The 17,703-nt window shown below is 39.3% G+C and overlaps 1 protein-coding gene across 3 annotated transcripts in view; it reads right to left on the bottom strand.

Moving 5' to 3' along the window:
- Positions 1–17,703, bottom strand: part of PIBF1 (progesterone immunomodulatory binding factor 1) — a 230,594-nt gene that overhangs the window by 200,902 nt on the left and 11,989 nt on the right. For all 3 annotated transcript variants that reach the window (XM_070800340.1, XM_070800339.1, XM_070800338.1), the window contains exons 3-5: positions 14,650–14,750; positions 9,213–9,411; positions 3,442–3,561 (exon numbers count right to left, since the gene is read on the bottom strand). In XM_070800340.1, the coding sequence (XP_070656441.1) occupies positions 3,442–3,561; positions 9,213–9,411; positions 14,650–14,750 (420 nt within the window). The remainder of the gene's footprint in view (positions 1–3,441; positions 3,562–9,212; positions 9,412–14,649; positions 14,751–17,703) is intronic.

The following is a 17,703-nucleotide window of genomic DNA, read 5'->3' as shown; positions in this document are numbered from 1 at the left end:
GGGATCATAAGCTATGAGATGTATAAAAGAAAACACCTATTATTATAGGTTATAATATTTACTTATCTTCTGAGATGGTCCTCCAATTTGCCTTACTGGTAACAGTATTTTACCCCTGAAAAACTTTGCTGTCTGTAAATTTGATAGTTTACTTTGTGCTTCCTTTCTAATATAATGTTTACTGTTTGTTTCCCTGCACTCCTTTTAAAATATAATTTTCACAAAGCCAGAGATCTTTGTTTTATTCACTGAGGTACCCCACATACCTATAACAATGCTTGGCACATAACAGGTGTACAGTGAATATTTACTGACTGAATTTTATTCTCATAATAATGACCATGTAAGTGAGGGAGGTGTTACATATTCTCATCCGTATTTTTATCATGGGAACTGAAGGGGTAGAGAAGACTAAGTTCTTTAACCAAGATCATCACACCATCATCAAACTGCAGAGATGAAACTTAAACTAGTATCTCTGAATTCCCCAAATATCAAAGCAGTAAATAATTTAACAAACCACCTCAAAAAATAAACCTCCACAAAATAGTGCCAAAAAAATTTCTTTTAACATTAAATGTTAACACTGATTCACATACCCTTATAAAAAAGAAGGACCTTGCTGGTTTGACTTTTCATTTAAAAATATTCAGTCTAGGGTGGACCATCAATATTCCTCGGTGGTCCACTGGTTAAGGCTCTGCACTTCCACTGCAGGGGGCACAGGTTTGATTCTTGGTCAGGAAACAAAATCCCACTAAGATCCCACATGGCATAGCCAAAAAGTAAAAATAAAAAATATAAACAAAATAAAAATATTCACTCTATGTTTTGTGTTGGGTAAGTTGATCTGTACTAGGCCCTTGACAGAGCAGAAAATCTAACTTTAAGTGTGGTTTCAATACAAAAGTAATTCTATTATGTTTAAACCATATTCTCTGAGTTTCTAGGATCTTTTATTATAGATATAAGGCATTATTTAACAGTTTTTTCCTGAATGTGATTCAATTTTCCCTTTATAGTATGAAATTCAGGAAGAGTTTTAAGACATAGGATTATATTTTTAGCTGAAAGGTGGTAAAACTTTAAGAAGCAAACTTGTAGATAGAAAAGTTCTGTGATGGTTAATTTTTTATGTCAATTTGGTTAGACCATGGTACCTAAATACTTTGTCAAACGTTATACTAGATGTTTCTGTGAAGGCATTTTTTAAGCTGAGATTAACATTTAAACCAGTAGACTTTGAGAACGGCAGTTTACCTCCCATATGGGCCTCATCCAATCAGTTAAGGCCTTAGTAAAACTGAGACTGAATAAGAAGGAATTTTGTCAGCAGATAGTCTTTGGACTCAAACTGCAACCTTCTCTTGAATTTCCAGGCTGCCAGCTTACGCTGTTAAGATTTTGGACTCGCCAAGCCTCTACAGGGGCTTCCCAGGTAGGTGGCGCTAGTGGTAAAGAACCCACCTGCCAATGCAGGAGATGTAAAAGACGTAGGTTCAATCCCGGGGTCTAGAAGATCCCCTGGAGGAGGGCGTGGCAACCAACTCCAGTATCCTTGCCTGGAGAATCCCATGGACAGAGGAGCCTGGTGGGCTGCAGTCCATAGGGATGCAAAGAGTCAGACACGACTGAAGCGATTTAGCATACATGCACATAAGCTTGCACATAGTTTGCTACAACTATGTGAGTAAATTTCTTAAAATATATCTCTATCCATAAATATTTATATATCCTGTTGGTTTTGTTTTTTCTGGAGAAGCCAAACATGTTCAAAAATAAAACTGCTTCTGTGTTTAAGAATTATGCCTGGAGAATCCCAGGGATGGAGGAGCCTGGTGGGCTGCCGTCTATGGGGTCGCACAGAGTCGGACACGACTGAAGCAACTTAGCAGCAGCAGCAGCAGCAGTGCACTAAAAACACTCAGGGACCCTATGAATGAAACCAGTGTTAATTATCTATGCTTTCATGTGAATAAAACACTAAAGGTGTTAGTAAGGTTGAAACAAACTAAAATCTGGGATATAATGCCATTACTGACCCTTGAGAGTAGAGAGACTTGCTTTACCACACAGAAAAAATATGACAATTTTAGAGATTCAAGACTTTTTGTGGGGGGAGGGGGTCAAAGAATCCTTTGTTAAGGAGAAATCACTTGTAGAATCCCCAAATGTCAAAAGTGATTTTAAAAAGAGGTGGTTTGATAGAAACGAGGATAGAAAGCTCTTCCAGACTCCCTCTAAAATACAAGAAGTCCTTGATGGATGCTGAGGTGCCATGAGGTACGGCAGAACCAAGTCTGAAAACTCATCTGCCTTGTCTCTGACAAACCCTGTGCCACCGCCACCACGACCCTGGCCATTTAACAGACACAACAGAAAGTAGATGACTTGCCCAAGGCTGCAAAATTAGTTAGAAGACAAACGGAGGCCTTCGAACTTTGTCCTTTATTATTGTGACTCTGGATGCAAATTTTTTAAAATTAAGAGCTATCTCTGTAGATGTGCACAACAATGTGGCAGGTTAACAGCAGAAAAAAACAACCACAGTGGACCCGTGTAGGCCCTCTGGCATGGCTCCTGATGACTTCAGTGCTCCTACCAGAAGAGGGAAGCTGAGCCTTCATTTGCCTGCAATAGTGGCTCTATACCAACAACAGAAGTAGATTCCATCCAGCACTAATAGTGCCGCAAATCAGAGCATCAAAATATAAATTAAATTACAATAATTTATTTCTGGAAAGTAGACCTTTGGTAAAAGTTGCCCTTGAAGTAGAACACAAAATAGCTATTTATATGCAACTTTACTAAAAATCACATTTTTACTTTGAAACAGAAGTGTGGGCACTTCAATGAAATGAACAGAAAAATAAGATTATCTTCTCCATTTGACAGAGCAGGAAATACTGAACAACTTGCTCAAGGTCACACAAAAAATGAGTGTCAAGATCTCATCTAAGGTGTAACTCCGCCTTACTAGAATTTGAACTCTGGAAGGGCAGACACTTGTCTTCACCGCTGTCATGGCACCACATGGCATGGCACCGGGCCTCACAGGGATGGATGCTAGTATCAGAGCACGTGCTCTGAACAGGTATTAGGGGAAGTAACTGTATTTGATGAAGAGACTAAATGACTAATAAATGGACCAGGCTCCCTTTCATATCACCCACAGGGTGGATCTGTAATGAAGAACTGAGAATGAAATGAATTACAAGAACAAAACACTCAGCTGAGGATTACAGGTCAGTATCATGGAGGTACCCTATCAGTCCTTAAGATGGCTATTTGCAGTCTCATCTCCTTCCCACTACTTACGAAGAATCATAGCAGTCAGCATGCTCAAGTCCCATTTTTCTATCCCTGACTTTTATACTCCTTATCACAAATCTTAAGCGCTCCTTGGAGTCTCTTACCACCAGGGATCAAAATTAGACAAACCTCAGTCAGTTGTTTCAGTTGACCTTTGTTTGCACTTAATTCTTCTGCCAGGTCATTCTTTTTCACTTGTAGTTCAGAGATTTCCTTTCTCAATGGATTCACTAGTTCATAGAACCGAATCTTAAAAAAAAAAAAAAATCAATAAGCAGTCGTGCAATGCAAATTACAATTAAAATTTGCTAATTAATAGCACTCTCAATTATCAGTAGTATAAATAAAAGTATTAAGGTAATAAAGAAAAGTGTTAAGGGGTTTCAGATTATATGCCTATACATTAAATTTTTTGTTCAAACTAAAACAAGATGGTCTTTAATTGACCCTGACTATAATACTTTGAGTTCAATTTAGTCCCTTCAAGGCCCAGATTATCTATAAGTCCCCGGCCCTGACACAGTCTCTCTTTCCTCTCTTCTATCAATACTCCACTTCCTCCTTACTTCTCACCTCCTACTACAGCTCATTCTACACTATCAGCTTATTTCCTGAACATATCAAGTGTTCAAAAGTTTTGCTCTTGCTATTTCCTCTGATAGGAAAGCAAGCTCTTCCCCACATGCAAATGTATGGCTCATGCTTTCACTCCCTTCAGGTCTCTGATCAGATATGACCTTATCAGTAAAACCTTCCCTGACTCCCCTGATATATATATATTTTTTGGCCAGGCTACACTGCTTGAGGGATTTTAGTTCTTCAATCACGGATTGAACCCAGGCCTGTGGCAGTGAGAGCATGGAGTCCTAACACTAGACTGCAGGGAATTCCCTCGCCTAACCTGATTTAATACAGTACCTTCAGTGACAGCAGTTCCTACTTTTCACTCTGCTCTTTTCTCCATACCATTTATGACAAACATGCTACTTGGTTTAGTTTGCTGTGTGTGTTGCTCCACAGGAATGCGATCTCTGGGAGGACAGGAATATTTGTCTGGTCTGTGCACTGCTCTGTCCCCAGTGCCTAAATATATGTATATGCAAAGCCTTGGAGAAGGAAATGGCAACCCACTCCGGTATTCTTGCCTGGAGAACCCCATGGAGAGAGGAGCCCTGTGGGCTATAGTCCACGGGGTCGCAGAGTCAGAAATGACTTAGCAACTAAACCACTAGCACCTTCTTAGGCTCTGGGTGAAGCTCTACTTACTACCAATGCCGTGAAAGGGATAAATAATCAGGAGGTATCCTTCATGTCACTATTCCCATTCAGTTCAGATTTCTCTTTCCACTCTCAATTCTCTCAGGGGAATCTGGCTGCCTTAACTTAGTAAAGTGTTCCATCTGACAAGTTTCTACAAAACTAAGCTATCTGTAAATTAGGAGAGGGCAAGTAAGGACTAATTATTGTACAGTCATACAATCTGAAACTCCTTAATGTATTGCTGTATTGGAGGAGTACCACATTTGGTAAGAGGCCAGTACTAAAGCTAGTACTTAACACAAAGAATCTGTGTATAATTAACTAATTAGGACAATACTGTCTGAAAACAAAAGATAAGACAAAGAACAAACCAGAGAACAAAAACATATATGACTGCCACTAATGGAATACTTTCCAGCTAGGATGAGTAAAGAGCCTCAATGACAGCACTTGAGATTCTCACTGGTTTTGGACAGCACTGGAGGCAGAAAAATTTATGCTTGAGCTGCTGCTGCTAAGTCACTTCAGTCGTGTCCGACTCTGTGCAACCCCACAGACAGCAGCCCACCAGGCTCTGCCGTCCCTGGGATTTTCCAGGCAAGAGTACTGGAGTGGGTTGCCATTGCCTAGTTAAATAAAAAGCTAGACAAACAAAACAGTACTCTATTTTATAGGAAATTATTAATCTGGAAACCTAATCCAAATGAGAATCAAGAGAGGCAATCACCACTCCAGCAAAAATAATAGATAGTATTTACTATGTGTTTACTAAGTTCTAAGCACTATTAAGCTTTCTACGTACATATTCACATTTAATCTTCACAATTACCTCAACAGAAAAGTGTTGTTAATTTATTATTTTTTTTACGTGAAGTAGTTGATTTACAATGTTCTGTTAGTTTCAGGTGTACAGCAAGATGATTCAGTTACACGTAAATACATATATATATATATATATACTCTTTCTGATTCTTTTTCATCTTATATTATTATAAGATATTGAATAAAGATACTGTTATTATTATTTAGCCTTTTACAGATGAAAACTTTCAAGCCTCTTAGGATGAAATGACTTCTGTGTATCACAAACTTGCAGTGTGGTGGGATGTGTGCTCTTGGGACCCGCACGCCACTGCTGCCACTCTGAGACACTTTCAGTAAATCCACGGGATCAAAACTATTTGCCTAGTTCAGTTCAGTCATTCAGTCATGTCTGACTCTTTGCAACGCCATGAATCGCAGCGTGCCAGGCCTCCCTGTCCATCACCAACTCCCGGAGTCCACCCAAACCCTTGTCCATTGATTCAGTGATGCCATCCAACCATCTTATCCTCTGTTATCCAATTCTCCTCCTGCCCTAAATCTTTCCCAGCATCAGGGTCTTTTCAAATGAGTCAGCTCTTCGCATCAGGTGGCCAAAGTATTGGAGTTTCAGCTTCAACATCAATCCTTCCAATGAACACTCAGGACTGATCTCATTTAGGATGTACTGGTTGGATCTCCTTGCAGTCCAAGAGACTCTCAAGAGTCTTCTCCAAAACCACAGTTCAGAAGCATCAATTCTTTGGTGTTCAGCTTTCATATTTATAGTCCAACTCTCACATCCATACATGAGCACTGGAAAAACCATAGCCTTGACTAGACGGACCTGTGTTGACAAAGTAATGTCTCTGCTTTTTAATATGCTGTCTAGGTTGGTCATAACTTTCCTTCCAAGGAGAAAGCGTCTTTTTAATTTCATGGCTGCAATCACCATCTGCAGTGATTTTGGAGCCCAGAAAAATAAAGTCTGACACTGTTTGCCCATCTATTTGCCATGAAGTGATGGGACCAGATGCCATGATCTTAGTTTTCTGAATGTTGAGCTTTAAGCCAACTTTTTCACTCTCCACTTTCACTTTCATCAAGAAGATCTTTAGTTCTTCTTCACTTTCTGCCATAAGGGTGGGTGTCATCTGCATATCTGAGGTTATTGATTTTTCTCCCAGCAATCTTGATTCCAGATTATGTTTCTTCCAGTCCAGCGTTTCTCATGATGTACTCTGCATAGAAGTTAAATAATCAGGGTGACAATATACAGCCTTGACAGACTCCTTTTCCTATTTGGAACCAGTCTGTTGTTCCATGTCCAGTTCTAACTGTTGCTTCCTGACCTGCATACAAATTTCTCAAGAGGCAGATCAGGTGGTCTGGTATTCCCATCTCTTTCAGAATTTTCCACAGTTTATCGTGATCCACACAGTCAAAGGCTTTGGAATAGTCAATAAAGCAGAAATAGATGTTTTTTCTGGAACTCTCTTGCTTTTTCGATGATCCAGCGGATGTTGGCAATTTGATCTCTGGTTCCTCTGCCTTTTCTAAAACCAGCTTGAACATCTGGAAGTTCACAGTTCACATATTGCTAAAGCCTGGCTTGGAGAATTTTAGGCATCACTTTACTAGTGCGTGAGATGACTGCAATTGTGTGGTAGTTTGAGCATTCTTTACATTGCCTTTCTTTGGGATTGGAATGAAAACTGACCTTTTCCAGTCCTGTGGCCACTGCAGAGTTTTACAAATTTGCTAGCATATTGAGTGCAGCACTTTCAGAGCATCATCTTTCAGGATCTGAAATAGCTCAACTGGAATTCCATCACCTCCACTAGCTGTGTTTGCAGTGATGCTTTCTAAGGCCCACTTGACTTCACATTCCAGGATGTCTGGCTCTAGGTCAGTGATCACACCATCATGATTATCTGGGTCGTGAAGATCTTTTTTGTACAGTTCTTCTGTATATTCTTGCCACCTCTTCTTAATATCTTCTGTTTCTGTTAGGTCCATACCATTTTTGTCCTTTTTTGAGCCCATCTTTGCACGAAATGTTCCCTTGGTATCTGTAAATTTCTTGAAAAGATCTCTAGTCTTTCCCATCCTATTGTTTTCCTTTATTTCTTTGCATTGATCGCTGAGGAAGGCTTTCTTATCTCTCCTTGCTATTCTCTGGAACTCTGCATTCAAATGGGTATATCTTTCCTTTTCTCCCTTTGCTTTTCGCTTCCCTTCTTTTCACAGCTATTTGTAAAGCCTCCTCAGACAGCCAAATTGCTTTTTCACATTTCTTTTTCTTGGGGATGGTCTTGATCCCTGTTTCCTTCTCCTGTATAATGTCACAAAACTCCATCTACAGTTCATCGAGTACTCTATCAAATCTAGTCCCTTAAATCTATTTCTCACTTCCACTGTATAGTCATAGGGATTTGATTTAGGTCATAACTGAATGGTCTAGTGGTTTTGTCTACTTTCTTCAATTTCAGTCTGAATTTGGCAATAAGGAGTTCATGATCTGAGCCACAGTCAGCTCCTGGTCTTGTTTTTGCTGCCTGTACAGAGCTTTTCCATCTTTGGCTGCAAAGAATATAATCAATCTGATTTTGGTATCGACCATCTGGTAATGTCCATGTGCAGAGTCTTTTCTTGTGTTGTTGGAAGAAGGTGTTTGCTATGACCAGTGTGTTCTCTTGGCAGAATTCTATTAGCCTTTGACCTGCTTCATTCTGTACTCCAAGGCCAAATTTGCCTGTTATTCCAGGTGTTTCTTGACTTCCTACTTTTGCATTCCAGTCCCCTATAATGAAAAGGACATCTTTTTTGGGTGTTAGTTCTAGAAAGTCTTGTAGGTGTTCATAGAACCGTTCAACTTCAGCTTCTTCTGCATTACTGGTCGGGGCATAGACTTGGATTACTGTGATATTGAATGGTTTGCCTTGGAAACAAACTGAGATCATTCTGTCATTTTTGAGACTGCATCCAAGTACTGCATTTCAGACTCTTTTGTTGACTATGATGGCTACTCCATTTCTTGTAAGGGATTCCTGCCCATAGTAGTAGATATAATGGTCATCAGAGTTAAATTCACCCATTCCAATCCATCTTAGTAAGACTAACATATTTTGCCTGCTGTATTTTTTTTTTGTTTAGTTTTGCCTGTTTTACTCTTATGCTTAAGTTAAGTGGCATCTGCCAGTGGCTATACGATGTGTGATGATAACATCGCTCTTAAGACTAATGAAGTTTGTGCTTATGTACTCTTATGTTTTAAAAATGTCTAAGTTTTAATTTCAATAATGATAAATATTAACAGATACAGTTCACATAAACAAAAGCTATTTGAGGTCCTCAATAATTTTTAGAGTGTAAATGATACTGATACTAAAAATATTTGAGACCACTGCCATAGATCAATCCTATGTACACAGCCGTGTAACCAACACCACAGTTTAGAACTGGACCGACACAGATCCATAATCATCTCCCTCAAGCTATTCCTTCATAATCACACCGCTCCCCTCTCCTCTGCTGTCCCTAACCCCTGGCAACCACTGTTATCTCTATAAACATTACAAACTGCCAGAGTTCATGATAAAATAATTCATTTCTATGGATCTTCCAGTCATTAACCCTATTTATTTGATTGACTTCAGAGCTCAATGGTCAATACACTTTAAAATTTGGTCATCTGAACACCATTTCACTACCTTCAGATCTGAGCCATAAATTAATGTATCACTTGGGTACTTCAAAAGTTACGGCTACTACGGAAATGGCAAATTTTAGTCTGAAAACACACAGTTTTTTTGTTTTTAATGATACAAGACACTTACAGATACATATTCAGGAATAGAAAGCTGATCTTCAGGAAAACTTTTTAGCTTCCTATATTGCTCTTCTGTCAACTCAAAGTCACGCAGGTTTCGACGAATATCTCCAGCTTTCTCTCTTAGTTGAAGATTTGTCTCTTCTAGTTGTTTCTGTCTCAGTAAAATAGTTTCCATTTCTTGTTTCATTAGTTCTTGATATTTTCTACAATATCAGAGAATGTATGGTAAGGTTAAAAAAAATCATGGAGACATAATTTCTCAAAGTTCCTATTTTACAATAACATCAAATTAAATGAGCAACTTAACAATATTTTTGGTTCCAGCTAAATGCTTACTTAGCCAGTTAAACACGAAATGACAAAGTTATACCAAGTGTGCAGCCAAAAAAATTATTAAATAGAAAATGTTAATAACTTTTAAAATTCAAATTATAAAATTATACATTTCCTCTGCTTAAGGTGTAAATCTGATATATCTGCTTTGGACTCTACTCACTGAAGTAATTTTCATTGTCTTTATCCAGGTAATTTAAGATGGTAACACTGAAACACCATAATGTCAGTACAGACAATGAGGTAATGAAAACAGTAATCGGCACCTTTCTCAAGGAGTATATGTAGTAGACAAGGTTAGTTGCCTACTGGAAAATTTTGAGCTGTAAGGGACCATATGAATCCCCCCTCCCCCCATGACTGTATCCCATCAACACACAAACACACTGTTATTTGTCCTATCTTAAAACAAATGAACAAAAAAGCCCCCACAATTTTTGACCCCATTTCACTGCCCATTTTGTTCTCAAAAGTTTTCTATATGCACTCTCTCCATCGCCTTTCCTCTTAAACAAAGGCTAATCAGGTTTTCAATCAGGTTTTCACGCTTCCACCAAAATCTCCAGGTAACTGAAAAATCCAGATTGTTGATAACCAATTCTCATTTCTTTTTATCTCTGTCAATAGCACTTGAGATATCTGCCCTCTCCTTCCTTCATCTGCTTTCCCAGATACTATATTATTTTCCTCTTCATTTTTCTCCTGTTTTATTGGCAACACTTTCCCACTCTTTTTGTCTTGTTTATCTTAATGTAGGGATTACTTGGTCCTCTCCTCTTGTCTATGTTCACTCCCTTGGGGAATTCATCCAGTCTTGTGAATTAAATACTGTCTGTATCCTAATGGCTCCCAGATTTATCTTTTTAGATCAGACTTCTCATATATATCCACTGCAGTCCACCGGGTCGCTAGGAGTTGGACATGACTCAGCGACTTCACTTTCACTTTTCACTTTTATGCACTGGAGAAGGAAATGGCAACCCATTCCAGTGTTCTTGCCTAGAGAATCCCAGGGATGGGGGAGCTTGGTGGGCTGCCATCTATGGGGTTGCACAGAGTTAGACACAACTAAGTGACTTAGCAATAGCAACATGTTCCAAATTAAACTCCTGCTCTTCACTCACAAACCTATTCCATTATGGTTTCATCATCTTAACTGACAGCAACTCCATCCTTTGATTTATTCAGGCCAAGGATTGGTACAATCCTTGATTCCTCTTTCTCTCCTAAACCCCACACTAAATCTATCAGGACATCCTACCAGCTTTACCTTTAAAGTATATTCAGAATCCAACCTCTTTTTACCACTATCAAGAGGATTACAGCAATAGTTTCCTACATTTAGTCTCCCCACTTCATTTAATTTGATCAATGTCTAAAGAACTAGAATAGAAGCCCTATTACCCAATGCAGTGGTTTTCAAAGTGTTCCCCACAAGCCAGCAGCAGTGTTCACATCGTCTGGGAAGCTGGAAGAAACGCACATTCTCAGGGCCCACCCCAAGCCAGAATCCCTGAGTGTGCCCAGCAGTCTTCTCCCGCAAGCTCTCCAGGTGGCTCTGATGCATGGTCAAGTTTGAGAACCACACTCATCTAATGTGATAGTGGCTGATAACTGGTCAGATAATTTTTTAGTATATCAGTTAAATAGTAAAATCTCATAAACAGAAAAGATGCCTCCTTTTACATTTACCTCTAATTAAAATACAGAAATAAACATTCATCTGAAACATTTTTCCCCCAGGGTCTAGGTTTTTTATGTGGAGATGTGCCTTGTTTTTCTGTAAATCATTTCTCATGATTTCCAAGTTCAATTTCTTTACAATGGCAGGAGACCTTTTAAAAAGACACTTGAGAAGAAATCTGAGCATATTTTTTACAGATTTGATTTCTGCCCCAATCTCTAAACATCTCTTGCTTACACTTATTTGACGATCTTTTAGTCGCTCACTTTTATTGAATCATTCCAAAGAATTCATTATAATTTGCAAAGAAATGTATATGCCTTTGTATTCATTTTAAAATATAATTTTAATTAAGTTATAGAAGTATAGTAAGCACAATTGGCATAGGTATGTATATTTGAGAAAAATACAAGGAATTTTGGATAAGCGCACAATTGAGCTGGAGAAAGTAGGCAGGCAAACAGAAGGTATTTCAGCCCAAAAGAATCCAAAGGGCCACAGAATATATCAATACTTTCTACAAAGCAAATGAAGAAAGGTTAAGACAGCTGGTTCAGTACAGTTCAGTCACTCAGTGGTGTCCAACTCTTTGTGATCCCATGGACTGCAGCATGCCAAGCTTCCCTGTCCATCACCAACTCCCGGAACTTGCTCAAACTATTGTCCATCGAGTCGTTAATGCCATCCAACCATCTCATCCAGTCATCCCCTTCTCCTCCTGCCTTCAATGTTTCCCAGCATCAGGGTCCTTTCCAAAGAGTCACTTCTCTGCATCAGGTGGCCAAAGTATTGGAGTTTCAGTTTCAGCATTAGTCCTTCCAATAAACACCCGGGACCAATTTCCTTTAGAATGGACTGGTTGGATCTCCTTGCAGTCCAAGGGACTCTCAAGAGTCTTCTCCAACACCACAGTTCAAAAGCATCAATTCTTTGGCACTCAGCTTTCTTTATAGTCCAACTCTCACATCCATAAATGACTAGTAGTAAAACCATAGCTTTGGCTAGAAGGACCTTTGTCAGCAAAGTAATGTCTCTGCTTTTTAATATGCTGTCTAGGTAGGTCACAGTTTTTCTTCCAAGGAGCAAGCATCTTTTAATTTCATGGTTGCAGTCACTATCCACAGTGATTTTGGAGCCCAAGAAAATAGAGTCTCTCACTGTTTCCATTGTTTCCCCATCTGCCAATGAAATGATGGGACCAGATGCCATGATCTTACTGTTCTGAATCTTGAGTATTAAGCCAGCTTTTTCACTTTCTTCTTTCACTTTCATCAAGAGGATCTTCAGTTCCTCTTTCTGCCGTAAGGGTAGTGTCATCTGCGTATTTGAGGTTATTAACATTTCTCCCGGCAATCTTGATTCCTGCTTGTGCTTCACCCAGCCCAGCATTTCTCATGACGTATTCTGCATATAAGTTAAATAAGCAGGGTGACAATATACAGCCTTGACGTACTACTTTCCCTATTTGGAAATAGTCCGTTGTTTCATGTCCAGTTCTAACTGTTGCTTCCTGACCTGCTTACAGATTTCTCAAGAGGCAGGTCAGGTGGTTTGGTATTTCCATCTCTTTCAGAATCTTCCAGTTTGTTGTGATCCACACAGTCAAAGGCTTTGGCATAGTCAATAAAGCAGAAATAGATGTTTTTTCTGGAACTCTCTTGCTTTTTCGATGATCCAGCGGATGTTGGCAATTTGATCTCTGGTTCCTCTGCCTTTTCTAAAACCAGCTTGAACATCTGGAAGTTCACGGTTCACATACTGCTGAAGCCTGGCCTGGAGAATTTTGAGCGTTACTTTGCTAGCATGTGAGATGAGTGCAATTGTGTGGTAGTTTGAACATTCTTTGGCATTGCCCCTCTTTGGGACTGGAATGAAAACTGACATTTTCCAGTCTTGTGGCCACTGCTGTGTTTCCTAAATTTGCTGGCATATTGAGTGCAGCATTTCAATAGCATCATCTTTTAGGATTTGAAATAGTTCAACTGGAATTCCATCACCTCCACTAGCTTTGTTTGTAGTGATGCTTCCTAAGGCCCACTTGACTTTGTATTCCAGGATGTCTGGCTCTAGGTGAGTGATCACACCATCGTGGTTATCTGGGTCATAAAGATATTTTTGTATAGTTCTATTTATTCTTGACACCTCTTCTTAGTATCATCTGCTTCTGTTAGATCCATAACATTTCTGTCCTTTATTGAGCTCATCTTTGCATGAAGTGTTCCCTTGGTATCTCTAATTTTCTTGAAGAGACCTCTAGTCTTTCCTATTCTGTTGTTTTCCTCTATTTCTTTGCATTGATCACTGAGGAACACTTTCTTCTCTCTCCTTGCTATTCTTTGGAACTCTCCATTCAAATGGGTATATCTTTCCTTTTCCCCTCTGCCTTCAATTTCCCTTCTAGAGTCCAAAATGTAGTACTTGAGTACAATCTCAAAAAGGACAGAATGATCTCGTTTGTTTCCAAGGCAAACCATTCAATATCACAGTAATCGAAATCTATGCCCCAACCACTAATGCCAAAGAAGCTGAATGGTTCTTTGAACACCTACAAGACTTTCTAGAACTAACACCCAAAAAGATGTCCTTTTCATTATAGGGGACTGGAATGCAAAAGTAGGAAGTCAAGAAACACCTGGAGTTAACAGGCAAGTTTGGTCTTGGAGTACAAAATGAAGCAGGGCAAAGGCTAACAGAGTTTTGCCAAGAAAATGCACTGGTCATAGCAAACACCCTCTTCCAACAACACAAGAAAAGACTCTACACATGGACATCACCAGATGGTCAACACCAAAATCAGATTGATTATATTCTTTGCAGCCAAAGATGGAGAAGCTCTATACAGTCAGCAAAAACAAGACCAGGAGCTGACTGTGGCTCAGATCATGAACTCCTTATTGCCAAATTCAGACTTAAATTGAAGAAAGTAGGGAAAACCACTAGACCATTAAGGTATGACCTAAATCAAATCCCTTATGATTATACAGTGGAAGTGACAAATAGATTCAAAGGAATAGATCTGATAGACAGAGTGCCTGAATTACTATGGACAGAGATTTGTGACATTGTACAGGAGGCAGTGATCACGACCATCCCTAAGAACAGGAAATGCAAAAAGGCAAAAGGGTTATCTGAGGAGGTCTTACAAACAGCTGAGAGAAAGACAGAAAGTAAAGTGGTTATAAGTTTAGAGTGCTTCCATTTTCATGTATGAGTCACTTATATCTGCAATATTTATTCAATGAATATCAAATTTTGGCTTTCTGTATTTTTGTGTATTATATCAAGTAGTTTTTTCCTAGTCTGGATGCAAAAATGATTACTGTCTTTAAGATTTCTCTATTTTAGCTTATAATCACATGCATGAATAGGTAATGACATTATTTTTAACTGCTAAATAGGTATTGTTGCTTTTTAAAACTTTTACCTGGCATCCTTTTGTTGGAAAGTCAATTGGTTGTCTAATCTCAGGGCTAGTAGCTGCTTCTGGTGAAGTGCATCATTAAGTTTCTCCTCCAATTCTTCAATCTTAAGAGAAAAGGGTAAATGACAAGGTCAATTTGCAAATTTAATAAAACCTTCTGTTTGTTCATACAAATGGTTGTTAAACTATGCTTTGACTCTGAAGCCTCATGAATCGTTTTTCACCAGGCTGTCATTGGGATTATTTTTCCCGTAATCTAATCTCACTGAAAAACTCTTTGACAACTGGGTTTATATGCTGGTGCCTTGCCCAGGTAATTTTTTCCTGGCCAGACTCTGCATATATGCAGAGTATGCATATATGCATATATGCATATATGCATATATGCATGATCCACATATCTGACTGCTACATGTCTTCAATTGACTACCACATGGGTGATGCTACAAATGTCCAAAATGAACCTAGTCACCCACCTCACCTAATCTTATATTCTTTGCATCTCCTTGGTCTCCAAAGCAAAAAAATCTCAGTCACATTTGATACATCTCTCCCATTGCTTATTCTGATCAGAAATCACTGTTTTTTTTTTATTGTTGAGTTTATTCCATAAAAAGGTGTCACAACTACACCATCCTCTTTAACATCCACTGACAAGTCTTCAGTTAGATCCCTGTCATATCTTACCTAGATTATGACAATGCTTTCCTACTCTTTCCCTGCCTTCAGTTTTGCGAATCTTCAAAACTATCTTCCTTTTTATCTTTTAAAAATGCTATCAAAAATGTTATTTCCCCAGTGTTAAATCCTTCAGAGGATCCTCACTGTCTTCAGAATAAATCCCAAAGTTCATGGCATTCTACACTACTCTTTTTTTCTTTTTAAAGTTATTTATTATTTATTTAATTCTGGCTGTGCTGGGTGGTCGTTGCTGCCTGTGGGCTGTCTCTAGTTGTGGACAGCAGGGCCTACTCTTCGTTGTGGTGCATGGGCTTCTGGCTGTGGTGGCTGCTCTTGTTGTGGAGCACAGGCTCTAGGACATTAAGGTCTTCAGTAGTTGGGCTCAGTAGTGCTGACTCTTGGGGCTTACTTGCTCCATGGTATGTGGAATCCTGGATCAGGGACCGAACCCATATCTCCTTCATTGGCAGGTGGACTCTTATCCACTGTACCACTAGGGAAGTCCCTCTACACTCCTTCTTGATCTGGCCTTTGCCAACCATGCCTGTTGTCATTAGCTTAAAAGAAAATTCTATTCTAGCCAAAATAAATGCTTACCATTCCTCATATATGTTATGCTCTCTCTTATGTCTCGATACATCTGAGCTGACTCTTAGTCCATTTTAAAAATTCTTTACTCTCTCCCTTTCAACCCAGGCAATTCTTGTTTATCTTTAAAATATGCAGATTAACATAAGTCAATCCCTAATAAAACTTTCATATGGTTTTTGTCCCACACTAAATGGCACCCCACTCAAGTACTCTTGCCTGGAGTATCCCATGGGCGGAGGAGCCTGGTAGGCTGCAGTCCATGGGGTAACGAAGAGTTGGACACTTACTGAGCGACTTCACTTTCACTTTTCACTTTCATGCATTGGAGAAGGAAATGGCAACCCACTCCAGTGTTCTTGCCAGGAGAATCCCAGGGATGGGGGAGCCTGGTGGGCTGCCGTCCATTGGGTCACACAGAGTCGGACATGACTAAAGCGACTTAGTAGTAGTAGTATTCCAATAACAATATTTGTTCAGGTTATGAATCCTATCCATAATGCCCAGTCCAATAGTTATTTCTACATATTTATCTTACATTATAGCATAATTTGGCAGAGTTGACCACTCCATCCTCTTTCACCTTATGTGATACTCCTCTTGGTCTTCTTCCTTAACTCACAGGACCCTCTTAAGCTTCTCAGGTTCGTATGATGGATTTTTTCCCTCTATCCTATTTCTAATGTTTGACTACCCCTTGACTTGGTTTGGGGTCCTCTACTCTCCCCAGGTAATGTCATCCAATAACAAAGCTTTATGTGGTACTTACATGCCTACAACACAGGAGACCTGGGTTCGATCCCTATGTCAGGAAGATCTCCTGGAGAAGGGAATGGCACCCCACCCCAGTATTCTTGCCTAGAGAATCCTATGGACAGAGGAGCCTGGAAGCTCCAGTCCAAGGGGCTGCAAAGAGTCACTGAGCGACTAACACTTTCACATGCTGATGTATACTAAACACACACACACACACACACATATACACACACGAAGCTGCAGTCCAAGGGATAGCAAAGAGTCACTGAGAAACTAACACTTTCACATGCTGATGTATACTACATGTATATTACATACACATACACACACACACACACACATACACACACCCCTACCTACCCCCAGTCATGGACTTTCCTCTAAAGTCAAAGTGACAATTTCATCTGGGAGTCTAATTGGCATTTAAAGTTTAATGTGTTCAAAACAGAACTTATATTTTACCTCCTACATCAGTTTTCTTCCAGCCTTCTATTTCTCAATAAATGGCTCCAGGAGATGAAGCCAAAAACTTGGGAGTCTTACACAAGGCAATTATCTAGTACTGTCTTCCTCTTCTACCTTACCTGCTTTTAGTCTATTGCTTCAGTGACATTTTGAAAGCAGAAATCAGGACATATAAGTCCAATTGCCTAAACTCTTCAAATGGCTTCTCTAACACACAACTGAAAGCAGGGTTAATATATCAAATTGACAGGCCAAATCCTGCCCATGTCCTGTTCCTATATAGCCCACAAGCTAGGAACAGGTTTTACATTTATAAAGTTGTTAAAAGCCAAAAAAAAAAAAGAAGGAAGAATATGCAATAGACCATATGCAAGCTGGAAAGCCTAAAATATTTACTGTCTTGCCCAGGCCTTTACAGAGAAAGTTTGCTGACTTCCTATCTAAAGCAGAAAATTCCCACTGCTAAGCAATGCTGTATCACATGACCCTGAAGACAGCTTATTTGTTGTATGACGATGTCTCTCACTTAAATGTGATCTCCATAAAAAAAGGACTCTTGTCATATTC

This window comes from Bos indicus, chromosome 12 (genome assembly GCF_029378745.1).
Source record: "Bos indicus isolate NIAB-ARS_2022 breed Sahiwal x Tharparkar chromosome 12, NIAB-ARS_B.indTharparkar_mat_pri_1.0, whole genome shotgun sequence".
Lineage (NCBI taxonomy): Eukaryota > Metazoa > Chordata > Mammalia > Artiodactyla > Bovidae > Bos > Bos indicus.
Note: the sequence above shows the minus strand (reverse complement) of the source record. Positions and strands in the feature narration are given on the sequence as shown.